Consider the following 19,768-nt stretch of genomic DNA (forward strand, 5'->3'; position numbering starts at 1 on the left):
AACGTAATAACACCTGAGATGAAGGTCATGACAACACTGCGATACCTGGCTACAGGAAAAATCTAAATTGCATGTAAATTCTATAACATTCATACAATTATTACCATCATAGTCAGTGATGTCATCAGTGCTTCTCACATTTGCCGCTTGTGCTCAATTACCAGCATGGAGATTAAACATAAAATAAGCTAATCAATATAATCATGGGTAGGTGAACGAGGTACATTCAAACATTTTGAAGCTGTTAGCAGTTCATCTTATTTTGTCAAGTTTCATCATCATGATTAAATTATTAATTAATTATTATTCATTAAATTATTTTCACGATCACACATTTCTTAATATTGTTCAGGTTATGTGATCAGTTGATTTTACTGTCCAGGAGTACTGAGCGCATTTGTTTTTTTCTCTTTCACTTTTTGTGACAACCAATCACAGCTCTTATAAGACTGCATCATACCTAGCAATGGGGTCAAGCCCGCCTCCTCACAAAATTAAATGTTTCTCTGCACTCACTGTTCAAATCGGTCTGCCCTGCCTTCACTGCGCATGCGTCATTAGACGCGGTTCACTGATTATCACCTTGTTTCGGCTTGAAACTGCACTCCTGTCATCATCTATCTCAGCGACAGATATCTGAAGCTTTTGTACAACAATCATTTCCACATAAACGCAGCATTATTTCATCATTATAGACAGAGAAATTGATCAGACCATCGCAGCTACTGTGCGTCGGTTATTTCAAAGCTTCAGAGTTTTGCCTCGTTTCTGCTTAAAATGGCCTAATTTCTGCTTAAAACTGACTTTTGAATGACTTAAGAGGTTTTACCTTGTCATCTGATGGTTAATAATCACATTAATCAATTTGATTGCTCTGGATGAAGAGACTCTGTCTTAGACAGGCGGCTGAGCTCCAAAATGACGCATGCGCAATGGAGGCAGGCCGAACCAATTTTTAGGTGAGACCATTCGGTCTGCGACACCAGTGTCGAAACCATGATATGATGGAGCCAAGTGCGCAAAGGGCCGGTGTCACAAACGGACATTTCTTCAGCCATGACAAGGAATTAAAGTATTTTCAGACATTGTTTTCCAAGGAGGCTTTATGTGGATATACCTTTTCATCAGACTGTGATGTTGAAATCAACAGGTAAGACTTCATATTTACTCTGTGTGTGAATGGTTTAATATTTCAGTCTGTTGTCTGTCAGACAGTTTGTGAGACGACCCCCAAACTCTGAATTCAAGCCACAGTTCACAGTGAAGACAGTGAAGCATGGTGGTGCAAGCATCATGATATGGGCATGTTTCTCCTACTATGGTGTTGGGCCTATATATCGCATACCAGGTATCATGGATCAGTTTGAATATGTCAAAATACTTGAAGAGGTCATGTTGCCTTATGCTGAAGAGGACATGCACTTGAAATGGGTGTTTCAACAAGACAATGACCCCAAGCACACTAGTAAACGAGCAAAATCGTGGTTCCAAACCAACAAAATTAATGCCTCGCAGATGTGAAGAAATCATGAAAAACTGTGGTTAGACAACTAAATACTAGTTTAGTGAGTCACAGGATTGCTAAAAAAGCAGTTTGAACATAATAGTTTTGAGTTTGTAGCATCAACAGCAGATGCTACTATTATTGTGAACACCCCCTTTTCTACTGTTTTTTTTTTTACTAATAGCCCAATTTCATAGCCTTAAGAGTGTGCATATCATGAGTGCTTGGTCTTGTTGGATTTGTGAGAATCTGTTGAATCTACTGGTACCTTGTTTCCCATGTAACAATAAGAAATATACTCAAAACCTGGATTAAGGTCTTAGTCAGGGAGGTGACCAAGAACCTAATGGTCTCTCTGTCTCCAGGGAGAGAGGAGAACTTTCCAGAAGGACAAACATCGCTGCAGCAATCCACCAATCAAACCTGTACGGTAGAGTGGCCAGATAGAAGCCACTCTTTAGTAAAAGGCACATGGTGGCCCGCCTGGAGCTTGCCTTTTAGCAAACAATGAGACACAAAATTCTCTGGTCTGATGAGACAAAGATTTAACTCTTTGATGTGAATGCCAGGCATCATGTCTGGAGGAAACCAGACATCATTCCCAACAGTGAAGCATGGTGGTGGCAGCATCATGCTGTGGGGATGTTTTTCAGTGGCAGGAACTGGGAGACTAGTCAGGATTGAGGGAAAGATGAATGCAGCAATGTACAGAGACATCCTGGATTGAAACCTGGTCCAGAGTGCTCTTGACCTCGCACTAGGGTGACGGTTCATCTTTCGGCAGGACAATGACCCTAAGCACACAGCCAAAATATCAAAGGAGTGGCTTCAGGACAACTCTGTGAATGTCCTTGAGTGGCCCAGCCAGAGCCCAGACCTGAATCTGATTGAACATCTCTGAAGAGATCTGAAAATGGCTGGGCACTGACGCTCCCCATCCAACCTGATGGAGCTTGAGAGGTGCTGCAAAGAGGAATGTGCAAAACTGCCCAAAGATAGGTGCATCAAGCTTGTGGCATCATATTCAAGAAGACTTGAGGCTGTAATTGCTGTCAAAGGTGCACCAATAAAGTATTGAGCAAAGGATGTGAATACGAACATGTGATTTCTTAGCTTTTATCTTTAATAAGTTTGCAAAAATTTCAAAAAAGGTTTTTTTTTCATGTTGTTATTATGGGGTGTTGTGAGTACAATTTTGAGGGAAAAATGAATTTACTCCATTTTGGAATCAGGCTGTAACATAACAAAATGTGGAAAAAGTGAAGCACTGTGAATACTTTCTGGATGCACTTTATCCACCAGCTTATGTGGACCAGTAAGAGAAAGCTCTAACACTGACTAGTGAAACACTGTAGCTGCTTTGATTCTAGTGTTCTCTGGCACAACTGAAGTAGCTTGTTTTTTTGTTTTTTTTAGTGGTTTGACAGCGCAGTAACTGGCTCATTATTTTTTGATCTTACAGGTGATCATGTGACAGGCGATCAAGAGAGTGTTGGTAAAAAAAAAAAAAAAAAAAAAAAAAAAGAAATTCCAGTGGAAATACTAGTCATTAAAGCCCCTTTCACACTGGAGCCAATGTAGAGTTGCGTAGTGTCGCGTACAGACTTTGCTGAGTTATGCAGCTCCATGTGACAATACACTGATGGAGGCAAAGAGATGCAAAGGGGTCCGCAAAACGGCCGCAAAAAATTAAATGTTTAATTGTTTTCCCGGACTGTCAGTGTAAAGCAGGGACGCGGTGTTCCAAGCAACCCTACACAACAGTCCGCTACTGTATGTTGGGGTGCCCAAATTTATGCGCCTGCCTAATTTTGTTTAAATAATTATTGCACACTTTCTGTAAATACTAGAAACTTCATTTCACTTCTCAAATATCAGTGTGTTTGTCTGCTATGATATATTTAACTGAAATTGCTGATCCAAACAACCAATTATTTATGAAGGAAAATTATGGAAATCATCAGGGGTGCCCAAACCTTCGAGAGGACATGTCCACGTCCACTCCTCACAGATGGATCGCACACACCATCACGGCTGCAGCTTTCATTCACTTCCAAGTTCTTTCAAGATTGTGGCACATTAAATAAAGTCCATTAACTCTTGCTCATGGACCAATCGCAAGCAAGAGGACATGTACACATCCAGTATAACTCCTCACGAATGGGTGGCCAGTGAGACGGGTCACGCGCGTTATTGCTGGCTGCAGCTCTGCCACACTTTCACCTTCTTAAGTTCTCTCACAAATATGCCTTGTTAAATAAAGTCCATTAACTCCTGAAAATAATGTATTCTGACTTTTTCCAAGGTATCAAATCCATCTGCATCTCCAGGCAGTCTGCAGCGTCATGGAAACAAGTTTCTCCCTCCCTGCGCGCAAGATTTTTTCCTTTCTCTCTCTTTCTCCCTCCCTGCGCACAGCCATTCCTGCGTACTAGATACGCAGCACAATACAACTCTACGCAGGCCCGGAGTCACCGGCCGAACGGTCCCCCCTAAAAATTGGTTTGCCCTGCCTGCACTGCACATGCAAGAGGCTTAAGAAAAACACCTATTAGCCCTATTAGCCTGGAGTGACAGGTTCCTTTCACTTTGCTTGGTTTACTGTGATGGTTTACTGTGTGTCAAAGCTGCAGGAACTCTCACCTTGGCAACAGATATGAGACAAAACCAGAGACTAGAAATAACAGTAAAAAGTGTATTAGTGTATTTTTTTGCTGTTTGTTCATCTTAGAAGCTACATTACAAATATCCCAAAAGGCCTTTGATATTTTCCCTTTAAGGGTAGAGCCATGAGCCTGTGGTTTTACTGATGATACAGTTAGAGATAAAGAAAGGGTAAGAAGAAAACGCAGCGAGATGTGATTCTGCTACTTTACTTGTCAAAATGATTTTTCCTGCTGCAGTTTGAGATGCAAAAATAGAGCAACGTTGGTCCACTACTGAAATGCTTTCTGTGCATGTCAAAATAGTAAATCCAGGTGTTTGAGCAACACATACAAAAGTGTGCACCTATGTGATTGTTTTTATTACTGTCATGTAAAGGGACAATACTTGTGGCTTCACCGATCATAATGATTCCATACTAACTGGACTACATTCTATCATAACCCTTCAGGCAAATGTAGCTAAAGTGTGGTGAACTGCACTGTGAATCCATACCTCATTGAAGAGCAGTTCCCTGCGCTGCTGTTTCCTCAGATCCATCTTCTTCACAGCGACCAGCTTCCCTGTGGTCTTCACTGTGGCAATACACACAATCCCTGTGGACCCCTCTCCGATCTTAATGTAGTGGTCCAGATAGGACCTTGGGTCACCAGGATCCACCACCATCTGCAGGGCTGCCCTGAACTGCTCATGGGAAACCCTCTGCGGCTCCCTTTGCGGGGACCGGCCCTGTGTAGGAGGACCTGATGCTGAGATCCCTGAGGGCACAGGAGGGCGTGGGGCTGGGATATTAGGATGGGGAGTATGTGGGTGCTGGGTAGCCTCAGAGCCCAGTGTGGGGTGGGATGTATGGTGTGGGTGTGGTTTGTTTATAGAGGGTTTGGAGCTTGAAGAAACATGGGTAGAGTCGCTAGATGGTCCATTTTGGGAAATGGACTCAGGGTGTCTTACAGGCTGAAAGAAAGACACAAACCCATGACCATAAACAAGATGAGTGTTATTTACAGAATGACAACTGAAAAGAGTTAATATCGAACATTTGAAAATTTTAATACTACATTTACCAGAAGTGAGTCGGGAGACACTGAACTGACATTAACAAAATTATCAAAAAGGCTAACACTACTGCGCTGGCTCCTGGATGACAACCAACCAAAGGTTTAACTGTCACCCATGAACACTGCCATGTTTGATTAAAAGGAACAAAGACCAGAGAACTGTCTGAGAGAAAAGTATCCACATGGTCACATTAGCTACAAGTGTTAGACCAAGTGACCAGCTGCCATTCGCTATGCCGCCAGCTAAACAAGGCCAAAACAGAATATAAGTCTACTTTCTGTAAATGTTGACCGATGCTACACGGTGACTGCCATTCTGAGCAAAGGCAGTGAAGATGGCGGATTACACTCCCAGACAACTGTATTTCTCTAGTCTATACAGTGCATATGGAAAGTATTCACAGCGCTTCACTTTTTCCACATTTTATTATTACAGCCTTAATTCAAAATGGAGTAAATTAATTTTTTTTCCTGGCAAAATATACTCACAATACCCCATAATGACAACATGAAAAAAAGTTTATTTTTTATTTTTGCTACTTTATTAAAAAAAAAAAAATTAAGAAATCATGTGTACATAAGTATTCACACCCTTTGCTCGATACTTTGTTGATGCATGATGCTGCCACCACCATGCTTCACTGTAGGGATGGTGCCTGGCTTCCTCCAAACATGATGCCTGTATTCACACCAAAGAGCTCAACATTTTCCCCATAAGACCAGAGAATTTTGTTTCTCATGGTCTGAAAGTTCTTCAGGTGCCTTCTGGCAAACTCCTGGTGGGCTGCCATGTGCCTTTTACTAAGGAGTAGCTTCCATCTGGCCACTCTACCATACAGGCCTGACTGGTGGATTGCTGCAGAGATGGTTTGCCTTCTAAAAGGTTCTCCTCTCTCCATAGAGGAATGCTGGAACTCTGACAGAGTGACCATTGGGTTCTTGGTCACGTCCCTGATTAAGGCCCTTCTCCCTCGATTGCTCAGTTTTGACAGGCAGCCAGCTCTAGGAAAAGACCTAGTGGATCTGAACTTCTTCCATTTGTGGATCATGTTGGCCAGTGTACTCATTCGGACCTTCAAAGCAGCAGAAATGATTCTGTACCCTTCCCCAGATTTGTGCCTTGCGACAATCCTGTCTCAGAGGTCTACAGACAATTCCTTTGACTTCATGCTTGGTTTGTGCTCTGAAATGCACTGTCAACTGTGGGACCTTATATGTAGACAGGTGTGTGTCTTTCCAAATCATGTCCAAAACAACTGAATTTACCCCAGATGGACGCCAATTAACCTGTAGAAACATCTCAAAGATGATCAGGTGAAACAAGATACACTCAAGCTCAATTTTGAGCTTCATGGCATACTGTGTGAATACCCTGAATATGCAATTTCTTAGTTTTTTTTTTATTATTATTTTTAATAAACAACTTTTTTTCACATTGTCATTATGGGTTAATGTGTGTAGAATTTTGAAGGAAAAAATGAATTTCATCCATTTTGGAATAAGGCAGTAACATAAAATGTGGAAACAGTGAAGTGCTGTGAATACTTTCTGGATGCACTGTAAATCGAATATGTTTTGCATTTTTCTCATATTTTGTAAAATTGAGGAAGAAATACACTATTAAATCTAAAAACCCTTGTTTTTGTAACCAGATATTAACACTGAGGTTATTTACAACAAGACGTTAGAAAGCTAAAACTAGCGATACAGGAGCATCACCCTGAAACATGACACAGTCAAGCATGGATTGAAAGCTCACAGTAACAGTGTTAGGTTCCCCATCTTTTCAAATCCATCATTAAACATTATGCGAAACAACACCAAGTAACCACAAGCTGGCCACACCTGGGAATGCCTATCAAGCAACAAACACCAACTGCTTGTCGCGCTTATTTGCAACTAATCTGACCGTAGGGCAAGCCATTTTGCAGCTAAGAGGTAAAATCAATCTGAGACACTGCAGAACCCCTGGAATATAGTGAAAAGACAGAAACCAGTGGTGTTTTGAGCAACTGATGCTGATTGTGTTGATAAAAACAAAAACAACTGACATCACGTATGCCTTATACTAGTGATAGGATGATGATACCTCAAGGAGTGTATTGACACACTACACAAACTGTGTCGGCGCTGTATTGACACTGTGTTGGTCGCTCAATAGTGACCCATGCAGTAGTTATAAAATAATTGTGCAGGTAAATAAAATGAAAATAAGATGAAAAGCTAACGTGCTGCAAACGCAACATCAGCCTGTGAAATAATTGCCAGTCCTCTATTTAAAATATGATATCATTGCATAATTTCATGTGCTCAATTTGTGTGTCGAATTAAGCTGTTCATGAGAAGAGTTTAAAATTTGCGTAAAACTTTGTTGTGTAAATGCTAAACTGAGTTGGTTTGTAAAATATGGCAAATTTGTCTGTAATAAAATTCAGAGTTAAAATTTGTAACTTATGTATGGAAATTTGTTAAGTGTTAAAGCATATGAAATAAAAGACTAAAAATAGATTCATTTATGCATTTTTATTGAGGGACAAAGGTTTCTGAAGTGTCTTTGCTCCAAGGTGATTTCTCCTCTTACACACCAGTCCCCCTGCCTTAGAAAAAACTCTTTCACAGGGTACAGATGAAGATGGTGAGCATAAAAAGTTCAGTGCGAGTTGATAAAGGTGTGGATATGTTTTCTGGTTATTCTTCCAGTATTGTAAATGAGTACAAACATATCTAATCTTATTTGGCGTCAAAAGATCAAAATTATTCCAGACTGGGTAAACATCTTTGAACAATCCATGAAATCAGTGGAACAAGGTGAGGGCAAGCAAAAATTCAACATTAAAACTCCATCCAACAAATCTGCAACATGTCGATACAGTTTGTTTCCTTATAAACACAATTTGGCAAGGCACAGCCGAACGACACAGTTCCTGTATCGGTCACGTGATTTTTTTCTTAAGGCGATACACGCACCAATACGGGGTTTCACTCTTGTGTGCTCGGCACATTGCTGACGCACCAGTGCTGTTCATCCCATCACTACCTTATACAGTGAGGGATTTCACAATGTAGCTACCATTTGAAGAATACAAGCTGAAATATAAGGGCCGTGGGCCCTCTGACAGGCAAACAGGGTATCTGGACACTGACAATTGTAAATGTTGTAACTTCTATTGCGTTGAGGTAAAGTGACTGACTTGCAGTGCAGAATATTGTAATTCTTTGCCTTGAAAAGCTCTTGGGTTCCTTTGGTAATATGTATGGGGTCAAATGCCAATCTGCACTGTGAAGTGCCATCCTATCAGCCTGACAGCATTTGCCAGAATCTGAGTAGATAGTATAGTTGTATACACTTCAGAATTCATTATCCATGATACTTCCATCAGTGGTCAAATCATACACACCAGTGTCTCTGTACACGACCATGCCACAACACTGCCTCTACCATGTTTGACAATAAGTCCTGGATGGAGGGTAGGCTGTAGACCTACACTCCATCCATTTTTTCTCTAGACCTGTCAGTTCGTTGAAGTCTCTCTCGGCCCGTCATGTTTGGAGGCAGAGGGAAACCAAACAGAAATGGAGATGCACAGGACAGACTGGATGATGGATGTGTAGAAGATGTTGAGCAGTTCCTGGGGCAGGTTGAACTTCCTGAGCTGTCTGAGGAAGTTCATCCTCTGCTGTGCCTTTTTCCTGATGGAGTATATGTGGGAGGTCCACTTCAGAGAGAAGTGATGGTGGATCCCAGGAATGGGAAAGTGTCCACAGTAGACACAGTGTTGTTGAGGATTTGGGGGGGGGGGGGTTCTATGTCCCATAGAATAACAAGGGAACAGGTTACACTTGGCCATGAAACTGCTTGTCAGTCAATTTTCCAATTACTCATGGCCTCTGAAAATGGAGGGACTGTGTATAAAAATGGCTATAATTCCTAAATGCTAAAGTGAATTTTTTTTTTTTTTTTTAAGTAAAACTCATGTCTGCATTCTAAGCACATCTTGAATGCTTAATTTTAAACCCACCATAGCGTTGTAGAAAGGCAACATTACTAAAAACACTGCGTTAAGACCAGGCACATGATAACATGATAATACAAATTAATCCTGTGACACATGAGGTGGACTGACAATGGATGTGTGAACCCCTGGCAAAAATTATGGAATCACCGGCCTCGGAGGATGTTCATTCAGTTGTTTAATTTTGTAGAAAAAAAGCAGATCACAGACATGACACAAAACTAAAGTCATTTCAAATGGCAACTTCCTGGCTTTAAGAAACACTATAAGAAATCAGGAAAAATAATTGTGGCAGTCGGTAACGGTTACTTTTTTAGACCAAGCAGAGGGAAAAAAAAATATGGACTCACTCAATTCTGAGGAATAAATTATGGATTCACCCTGTAAATTTTCATCCCCAAAACTAACACCTGCATCAGATCAGATCTGCTTGTTAGTCTGCATCTAAAAAGGAGTGATCACACCTTGGAGCGCTGTTGCACCAAGTGGACTGACATAAATCATGCCTCCAACACGAGAGATGTCAATTGAAACAAAGGAGAGGATTATCCAACTCTTAAAAGAGGGTAAATCATCACGCAATGTTGCAAAAGATGTTGGTTGTTCACAGTCAGCTGTGTCTAAACTCTGGACCAAATACAAACAACATGGGAAGGCTGTTAAAGGCAAACATACTGGTAGACCAAGGAAGACATCAAAGCGTCAAGACAGAAAACATTATGCGAAACAACACCAAGTAACCACAAGCTGGCCACACCTGGGAATGCCTATCAAGCAACAAACACCAACTGCTTGTCGCGCTTATTTGCAACTAATCTGACCGTAGGGCAAGCCATTTTGCAGCTAAGAGGTAAAATCAATCTGAGACACTGCAGAACCCCTGGAATATAGTGAAAAGACAGAAACCAGTGGTGTTTTGAGCAACTGATGCTGATTGTGTTGATAAAAACAAAAACAACTGACATCACGTATGCCTTATACTAGTGATAGGATGATGATACCTCAAGGAGTGTATTGACACACTACACAAACTGTGTCGGCGCTGTATTGACACTGTGTTGGTCGCTCAATAGTGACCCATGCAGTAGTTATAAAATAATTGTGCAGGTAAATAAAATGAAAATAAGATGAAAAGCTAACGTGCTGCAAACGCAACATCAGCCTGTGAAATAATTGCCAGTCCTCTATTTAAAATATGATATCATTGCATAATTTCATGTGCTCAATTTGTGTGTCGAATTAAGCTGTTCATGAGAAGAGTTTAAAATTTGCGTAAAACTTTGTTGTGTAAATGCTAAACTGAGTTGGTTTGTAAAATATGGCAAATTTGTCTGTAATAAAATTCAGAGTTAAAATTTGTAACTTATGTATGGAAATTTGTTAAGTGTTAAAGCATATGAAATAAAAGACTAAAAATAGATTCATTTATGCATTTTTATTGAGGGACAAAGGTTTCTGAAGTGTCTTTGCTCCAAGGTGATTTCTCCTCTTACACACCAGTCCCCCTGCCTTAGAAAAAACTCTTTCACAGGGTACAGATGAAGATGGTGAGCATAAAAAGTTCAGTGCGAGTTGATAAAGGTGTGGATATGTTTTCTGGTTATTCTTCCAGTATTGTAAATGAGTACAAACATATCTAATCTTATTTGGCGTCAAAAGATCAAAATTATTCCAGACTGGGTAAACATCTTTGAACAATCCATGAAATCAGTGGAACAAGGTGAGGGCAAGCAAAAATTCAACATTAAAACTCCATCCAACAAATCTGCAACATGTCGATACAGTTTGTTTCCTTATAAACACAATTTGGCAAGGCACAGCCGAACGACACAGTTCCTGTATCGGTCACGTGATTTTTTTCTTAAGGCGATACACGCACCAATACGGGGTTTCACTCTTGTGTGCTCGGCACATTGCTGACGCACCAGTGCTGTTCATCCCATCACTACCTTATACAGTGAGGGATTTCACAATGTAGCTACCATTTGAAGAATACAAGCTGAAATATAAGGGCCGTGGGCCCTCTGACAGGCAAACAGGGTATCTGGACACTGACAATTGTAAATGTTGTAACTTCTATTGCGTTGAGGTAAAGTGACTGACTTGCAGTGCAGAATATTGTAATTCTTTGCCTTGAAAAGCTCTTGGGTTCCTTTGGTAATATGTATGGGGTCAAATGCCAATCTGCACTGTGAAGTGCCATCCTATCAGCCTGACAGCATTTGCCAGAATCTGAGTAGATAGTATAGTTGTATACACTTCAGAATTCATTATCCATGATACTTCCATCAGTGGTCAAATCATACACACCAGTGTCTCTGTACACGACCATGCCACAACACTGCCTCTACCATGTTTGACAATAAGTCCTGGATGGAGGGTAGGCTGTAGACCTACACTCCATCCATTTTTTCTCTAGACCTGTCAGTTCGTTGAAGTCTCTCTCGGCCCGTCATGTTTGGAGGCAGAGGGAAACCAAACAGAAATGGAGATGCACAGGACAGACTGGATGATGGATGTGTAGAAGATGTTGAGCAGTTCCTGGGGCAGGTTGAACTTCCTGAGCTGTCTGAGGAAGTTCATCCTCTGCTGTGCCTTTTTCCTGATGGAGTATATGTGGGAGGTCCACTTCAGAGAGAAGTGATGGTGGATCCCAGGAATGGGAAAGTGTCCACAGTAGACACAGTGTTGTTGAGGATTTGGGGGGGGGGGGGGGGGTTCTATGTCCCATAGAATAACAAGGGAACAGGTTACACTTGGCCATGAAACTGCTTGTCAGTCAATTTTCCAATTACTCATGGCCTCTGAAAATGGAGGGACTGTGTATAAAAATGGCTATAATTCCTAAATGCTAAAGTGAATTTTTTTTTTTTTTTTTTAAGTAAAACTCATGTCTGCATTCTAAGCACATCTTGAATGCTTAATTTTAAACCCACCATAGCGTTGTAGAAAGGCAACATTACTAAAAACACTGCGTTAAGACCAGGCACATGATAACATGATAATACAAATTAATCCTGTGACACATGAGGTGGACTGACAATGGATGTGTGAACCCCTGGCAAAAATTATGGAATCACCGGCCTCGGAGGATGTTCATTCAGTTGTTTAATTTTGTAGAAAAAAAGCAGATCACAGACATGACACAAAACTAAAGTCATTTCAAATGGCAACTTCCTGGCTTTAAGAAACACTATAAGAAATCAGGAAAAATAATTGTGGCAGTCGGTAACGGTTACTTTTTTAGACCAAGCAGAGGGAAAAAAAATATGGACTCACTCAATTCTGAGGAATAAATTATGGATTCACCCTGTAAATTTTCATCCCCAAAACTAACACCTGCATCAGATCAGATCTGCTTGTTAGTCTGCATCTAAAAAGGAGTGATCACACCTTGGAGCGCTGTTGCACCAAGTGGACTGACATAAATCATGCCTCCAACACGAGAGATGTCAATTGAAACAAAGGAGAGGATTATCCAACTCTTAAAAGAGGGTAAATCATCACGCAATGTTGCAAAAGATGTTGGTTGTTCACAGTCAGCTGTGTCTAAACTCTGGACCAAATACAAACAACATGGGAAGGCTGTTAAAGGCAAACATACTGGTAGACCAAGGAAGACATCAAAGCGTCAAGACAGAAAACATTATGCGAAACAACACCAAGTAACCACAAGCTGGCCACACCTGGGAATGCCTATCAAGCAACAAACACCAACTGCTTGTCGCGCTTATTTGCAACTAATCTGACCGTAGGGCAAGCCATTTTGCAGCTAAGAGGTAAAATCAATCTGAGACACTGCAGAACCCCTGGAATATAGTGAAAAGACAGAAACCAGTGGTGTTTTGAGCAACTGATGCTGATTGTGTTGATAAAAACAAAAACAACTGACATCACGTATGCCTTATACTAGTGATAGGATGATGATACCTCAAGGAGTGTATTGACACACTACACAAACTGTGTCGGCGCTGTATTGACACTGTGTTGGTCGCTCAATAGTGACCCATGCAGTAGTTATAAAATAATTGTGCAGGTAAATAAAATGAAAATAAGATGAAAAGCTAACGTGCTGCAAACGCAACATCAGCCTGTGAAATAATTGCCAGTCCTCTATTTAAAATATGATATCATTGCATAATTTCATGTGCTCAATTTGTGTGTCGAATTAAGCTGTTCATGAGAAGAGTTTAAAATTTGCGTAAAACTTTGTTGTGTAAATGCTAAACTGAGTTGGTTTGTAAAATATGGCAAATTTGTCTGTAATAAAATTCAGAGTTAAAATTTGTAACTTATGTATGGAAATTTGTTAAGTGTTAAAGCATATGAAATAAAAGACTAAAAATAGATTCATTTATGCATTTTTATTGAGGGACAAAGGTTTCTGAAGTGTCTTTGCTCCAAGGTGATTTCTCCTCTTACACACCAGTCCCCCTGCCTTAGAAAAAACTCTTTCACAGGGTACAGATGAAGATGGTGAGCATAAAAAGTTCAGTGCGAGTTGATAAAGGTGTGGATATGTTTTCTGGTTATTCTTCCAGTATTGTAAATGAGTACAAACATATCTAATCTTATTTGGCGTCAAAAGATCAAAATTATTCCAGACTGGGTAAACATCTTTGAACAATCCATGAAATCAGTGGAACAAGGTGAGGGCAAGCAAAAATTCAACATTAAAACTCCATCCAACAAATCTGCAACATGTCGATACAGTTTGTTTCCTTATAAACACAATTTGGCAAGGCACAGCCGAACGACACAGTTCCTGTATCGGTCACGTGATTTTTTTCTTAAGGCGATACACGCACCAATACGGGGTTTCACTCTTGTGTGCTCGGCACATTGCTGACGCACCAGTGCTGTTCATCCCATCACTACCTTATACAGTGAGGGATTTCACAATGTAGCTACCATTTGAAGAATACAAGCTGAAATATAAGGGCCGTGGGCCCTCTGACAGGCAAACAGGGTATCTGGACACTGACAATTGTAAATGTTGTAACTTCTATTGCGTTGAGGTAAAGTGACTGACTTGCAGTGCAGAATATTGTAATTCTTTGCCTTGAAAAGCTCTTGGGTTCCTTTGGTAATATGTATGGGGTCAAATGCCAATCTGCACTGTGAAGTGCCATCCTATCAGCCTGACAGCATTTGCCAGAATCTGAGTAGATAGTATAGTTGTATACACTTCAGAATTCATTATCCATGATACTTCCATCAGTGGTCAAATCATACACACCAGTGTCTCTGTACACGACCATGCCACAACACTGCCTCTACCATGTTTGACAATAAGTCCTGGATGGAGGGTAGGCTGTAGACCTACACTCCATCCATTTTTTCTCTAGACCTGTCAGTTCGTTGAAGTCTCTCTCGGCCCGTCATGTTTGGAGGCAGAGGGAAACCAAACAGAAATGGAGATGCACAGGACAGACTGGATGATGGATGTGTAGAAGATGTTGAGCAGTTCCTGGGGCAGGTTGAACTTCCTGAGCTGTCTGAGGAAGTTCATCCTCTGCTGTGCCTTTTTCCTGATGGAGTATATGTGGGAGGTCCACTTCAGAGAGGAGTGATGGTGGATCCCAGGAATGGGAAAGTGTCCACAGTAGACACAGTGTTGTTGAGGATTTGGGGGGGGGGGGGGGGGGGGTTCTATGTCCCATAGAATAACAAGGGAACAGGTTACACTTGGCCATGAAACTGCTTGTCAGTCAATTTTCCAATTACTCATGGCCTCTGAAAATGGAGGGACTGTGTATAAAAATGGCTATAATTCCTAAATGCTAAAGTGAATTTTTTTTTTTTTTTAAGTAAAACTCATGTCTGCATTCTAAGCACATCTTGAATGCTTAATTTTAAACCCACCATAGCGTTGTAGAAAGGCAACATTACTAAAAACACTGCGTTAAGACCAGGCACATGATAACATGATAATACAAATTAATCCTGTGACACATGAGGTGGACTGACAATGGATGTGTGAACCCCTGGCAAAAATTATGGAATCACCGGCCTCGGAGGATGTTCATTCAGTTGTTTAATTTTGTAGAAAAAAAGCAGATCACAGACATGACACAAAACTAAAGTCATTTCAAATGGCAACTTCCTGGCTTTAAGAAACACTATAAGAAATCAGGAAAAATAATTGTGGCAGTCGGTAACGGTTACTTTTTTAGACCAAGCAGAGGGAAAAAAAATATGGACTCACTCAATTCTGAGGAATAAATTATGGATTCACCCTGTAAATTTTCATCCCCAAAACTAACACCTGCATCAGATCAGATCTGCTTGTTAGTCTGCATCTAAAAAGGAGTGATCACACCTTGGAGCGCTGTTGCACCAAGTGGACTGACATAAATCATGCCTCCAACACGAGAGATGTCAATTGAAACAAAGGAGAGGATTATCCAACTCTTAAAAGAGGGTAAATCATCACGCAATGTTGCAAAAGATGTTGGTTGTTCACAGTCAGCTGTGTCTAAACTCTGGACCAAATACAAACAACATGGGAAGGCTGTTAAAGGCAAACATACTGGTAGACCAAGGAAGACATCAAAGCGTCAAGACAGAAAACTTAAAGCAATATGTCTCAAAAATCAAAAATGCACAACAAAACAAATGAGGAACGAATGGGAGAAAACTGGAGTCAACGTCTGTGACCGAACTGTAAGAAACCGCCTAAAGGAAATGGGATTTACATACAGAAAAGATAAACGAAAGCCATCATTAACACCTAAACAGAAAAAAACAAGGTTACAATGGGCTAAGGAAAAGCAATCGTGGACTGTGGATGACTGGATGAAAGTCATATTCAGTGATGAATCTCGAATCTGCATTGGGCAAGGTGATGATGCTGGAACTTTTGTTTGGTGCCGTTCCAATGAGATTTATAAAGATGACTGCCTGAAGAGAATGTAAATTTCCACAGTCATTGATGATATGGGGCTGCATGTCAGGTAAAGGCACTGGGGAGACGGCTGTCATTACATCATCAATCAATGCACAAGTTTACCTTGATATTTTGGACACTTTTCTTATCCCATCAATTGAAAGGATGTTTGGGGATGATGAAATCATTTTTCAAGATGATAATGCATCTTGCCATAGAGCAAAAACTGTGAAAACATTCCTTGCAAAAAGACACATAGGGTCAATGTCATGGCCTGCAAATAGTCCGGATCTTAATCCAATTGAAAATCTTTGATGGAAGTTGAAGAAAATGCTCCATGACAAGGCTCCAACCTGCAAAGCTGATCTGGCAACAGCAATCAGAGAAAGTTGGAGACAGATTTCATTTCATTCATTTCATTTATTTTTTTATTTCATTCATTTAAAAAAAAAAAAAAAAAAACAGAAAAGCAGAAATAAAGCATCTCCATTACCAGAATGAAAAGGAGCAGAGAGAAGAACAAGTCTTATATTTTCTGCCCCTTTTTACAATACAATCTTTCAACATCCAGCGTCATTTTTCAACATTATTTAACAGATTGTATTTCTTTAACTTGTCACATACCACTGACCTATTTCATAATTATGACCATTATTAAATAGATTACATCTCTGACAGGTTACATTTTTAAACTTAAAACATTTTATACATTATTAACAAATTACATTTTTTTTTTTTTTTTTTACTTCCTTACAGCCCACTAACTTATTTTATAGTTTCATACTTACTTAATACATCTAGTTTAATACGTTTTTTTAAATAATTTAAGCGACCTTAATTCTTTAAATTTCTTTGTTGAGATTGTTCCATAATTTTACACCATTTACTGCAATACTCCGTTCTTTTACTTTGGTTCTGTATCTTGGTTTTCTAAAGACTTCTATTCCTTTCAGTTTATAACTACTTACTCTTTTCTCAAACATATTTTGAATGTTTGTTGGTAAAGCATTTTTATTAGCTTGGTACATTGTTTGTAATATTTTCAAATCGACCAAATCACGAAATTTAAGTACCCTGTACTTAATGAACAATGGATTAGATGGATCTCTAAAACCACTGTTGCTAATCACCCTTAAAGCCCTTTTCTGCAGAATAAACAAAGGTTGTATATAAGTTGTATATGTTGATCCCCAGATTTCTACACAATAAGTTAAATATGGGAAAATCAATGAATTGTACAATGTTAATAAACCATAACTATTTAATGAATATTTTACTTTATGCAAAACAGCAATGGCTTTCGCTATTTTTCCTTTTATGTAATTAATGTGTGACTTCCATGTAAGATCTTCATCAATTATGACTCCTAAAAATTTCATTTCTTTTACCCTTTGTATATCCATTCCATCTATTTGTAATGACACATTATTTTTTTTTGCTCTGTCATTAAACAATATGAAATTTATCTTATTAATATTTAGTGACAGTCTGTTTATATCAAACCAATGCTTAACCTTTTCCAATTCTGTTTTTATCACTTGTGCTACTTCCTGTATATCTGATCCAGAGTAAAACAGCATTGTATCATCAGCAAATAAAATGCTACCAAGCACATTAGATACATTCAACAAAATCATTGATATACAAAATAAACAGTTTGGGTCCAAGTACTGATCCTTGTGGTACTCCATAAGCAATATTACACAATTCTGATTTGATATTATTTATCTGAACAAACTGTTTTCTAAGTAGCTTTTTACCCACTGATGTGCAATACCTCTTATTCCATATTGTTGTAACTTGTGAAGCAATCTTGAGTGGTCAATAACATCAAAAGCTTTTTTCAAGTCAATAAAAATACTTACAAAATAATCCTTATTTTCTATTGTTGATATTTTCTCTATTAATTCCATAATTGCCATAGCTGTCGAATGTTTTGTTCTGAATCCATACTGAGCATTATTTAAAATATGATGTTTCTCAGTGAATTTATCCAACCTTGTCACAAAAACTTTCCATAATTTTAGAAAACTGTGGAAGCAATGATACTGGCCTGTAATTAGAGAATTTATGTTTGTCTCCATTTTTATATAATGGGACTACCTTGGCAATTTTCATTTCATCTGGAAAAATCCCTGTTGACAGAGACAGATTGCAAATATAAGTAAATGGTTCAATAACAGTTTCTATTATACTTTTTACAGTCATCATGTCTAAATCTTCATGATCAGTTGATCTTTTGCTTACACAGTTTTTTTTACAATATTTCTTATTTCATCTTTTTCCACATTGTCCAGGAAAATACTATTGACCGTATTTACAAGTGTATGTAATGTATCTTCTACTATTGGTTTATTTCCCACCAGACTTGATCCTACATTTGAAAAATAATCATTAAACCCATTTGCCACTTCTTTTATGTCATATATCTCTTTATTTTCTTTGACAAAGTAATTTGGAAAAGTTGCTTTCGCTCCATCACTTTCAATCACACTTTTTATAATTCCCCATGTTGCCCTCATATTATCTTTACTGTTATTTAATTGTTCACTATAATAATCTTTTTTTTGTTTCCTAATTATTGTCAATAGTTTATTTTTATATTTTTTGTATCTGTGTTCTGTTTCCTTTGTTTGCATTTTTAAAAAGCACCTGTATAAATAGTTTTTCTTTGCACAAGCATTTTTTATTCCCTGAATAAAAATTCCCTGATTGATGAAGAGTACTGTTTGTCACTCATTAAGTCCATGCCTCAGAGACTGCAAGCTGTTATAAAAGCCAGAGGTGGTGCAACAAAATACTAGTGATGTGCTGGAGCGTTCTTTTGTTTTTCATGATTCCATAATTTTTTCCTCAGAATTGAGTGATTCCATATTTTTTTTTCCCCTCTGCTTGGTCCAAAAAAGTAACCATTACTGACTGCCACAATTTTTTTTCCTGATTTCTTATAGTGTTTCTTAAAGCCAGGAAGTTAATTTAATTAGCTTATAATGCGCCAAATGACAGCAAAAGCCGCCTCAAGGCGCCCCACACAAAACATCATAAAATTAAATAAATAATTAAAAATGGAAAAAAAAATTCAAATACATAAATAAAAACAGAAGTAAAAGAATAAAACAAATAAAAATAAAAACTATCCATAAGAAAGAGAATAGGTTCCAAGTCCTGACCTAAAAATATCCACGGACCCAGACTGCCACGGCTGCAGGAAGACCGCTCCACAGGGCGGGTGCACGACACGAAAAGGCTCCCCGACCCGCCGACCACCCCCCCACCCCGGGAACACAGAGAAGTCCCGCACCCCACAACCGCAAAGCCCGGGCCGGCACACAGAGCCCCACCAGATCAGCCAAATAAGACGGCGCCAGTCCACGAACAACCCCACAAGTCAATAGCAAAACCCCAAAATCTGCTCCCACAGAGACAGGGAGCCAGCGCAAAGATGCCAAAACGGGTGCGATACGTCCAGATCCCCTGCTACGTGTCAGAAGTCCGGCGACAGCACCCCAAACCAGCCGAAGACCCCCAACGCTGGACCGCGGCAACCCTGAAAACAGAACACTACAATAATCCAGTCCAGAAGAAACAAAAGCATGAACCAGGGTCCCAGCACCAGCCACGGACAGGACGGGGCAGATCC

The 19,768-nt window shown here is 39.5% G+C and overlaps 1 protein-coding gene across 2 annotated transcripts in view; it reads right to left on the bottom strand.

The window, feature by feature from the left end:
* pak4 (p21 protein (Cdc42/Rac)-activated kinase 4) overlaps positions 1-19,768 on the bottom strand; it is a 110,985-nt gene that overhangs the window by 10,390 nt on the left and 80,827 nt on the right. For both annotated transcript variants that reach the window (XM_034168656.1, XM_034168655.1), the window contains exon 7: positions 4,664-5,122. In XM_034168656.1, the coding sequence (XP_034024547.1) occupies positions 4,664-5,122 (459 nt within the window). The remainder of the gene's footprint in view (positions 1-4,663; positions 5,123-19,768) is intronic.

Source organism: Thalassophryne amazonica, chromosome 4, assembly GCF_902500255.1.
Source record: "Thalassophryne amazonica chromosome 4, fThaAma1.1, whole genome shotgun sequence".
Taxonomy (NCBI): Eukaryota; Metazoa; Chordata; class Actinopteri; order Batrachoidiformes; family Batrachoididae; genus Thalassophryne; species Thalassophryne amazonica.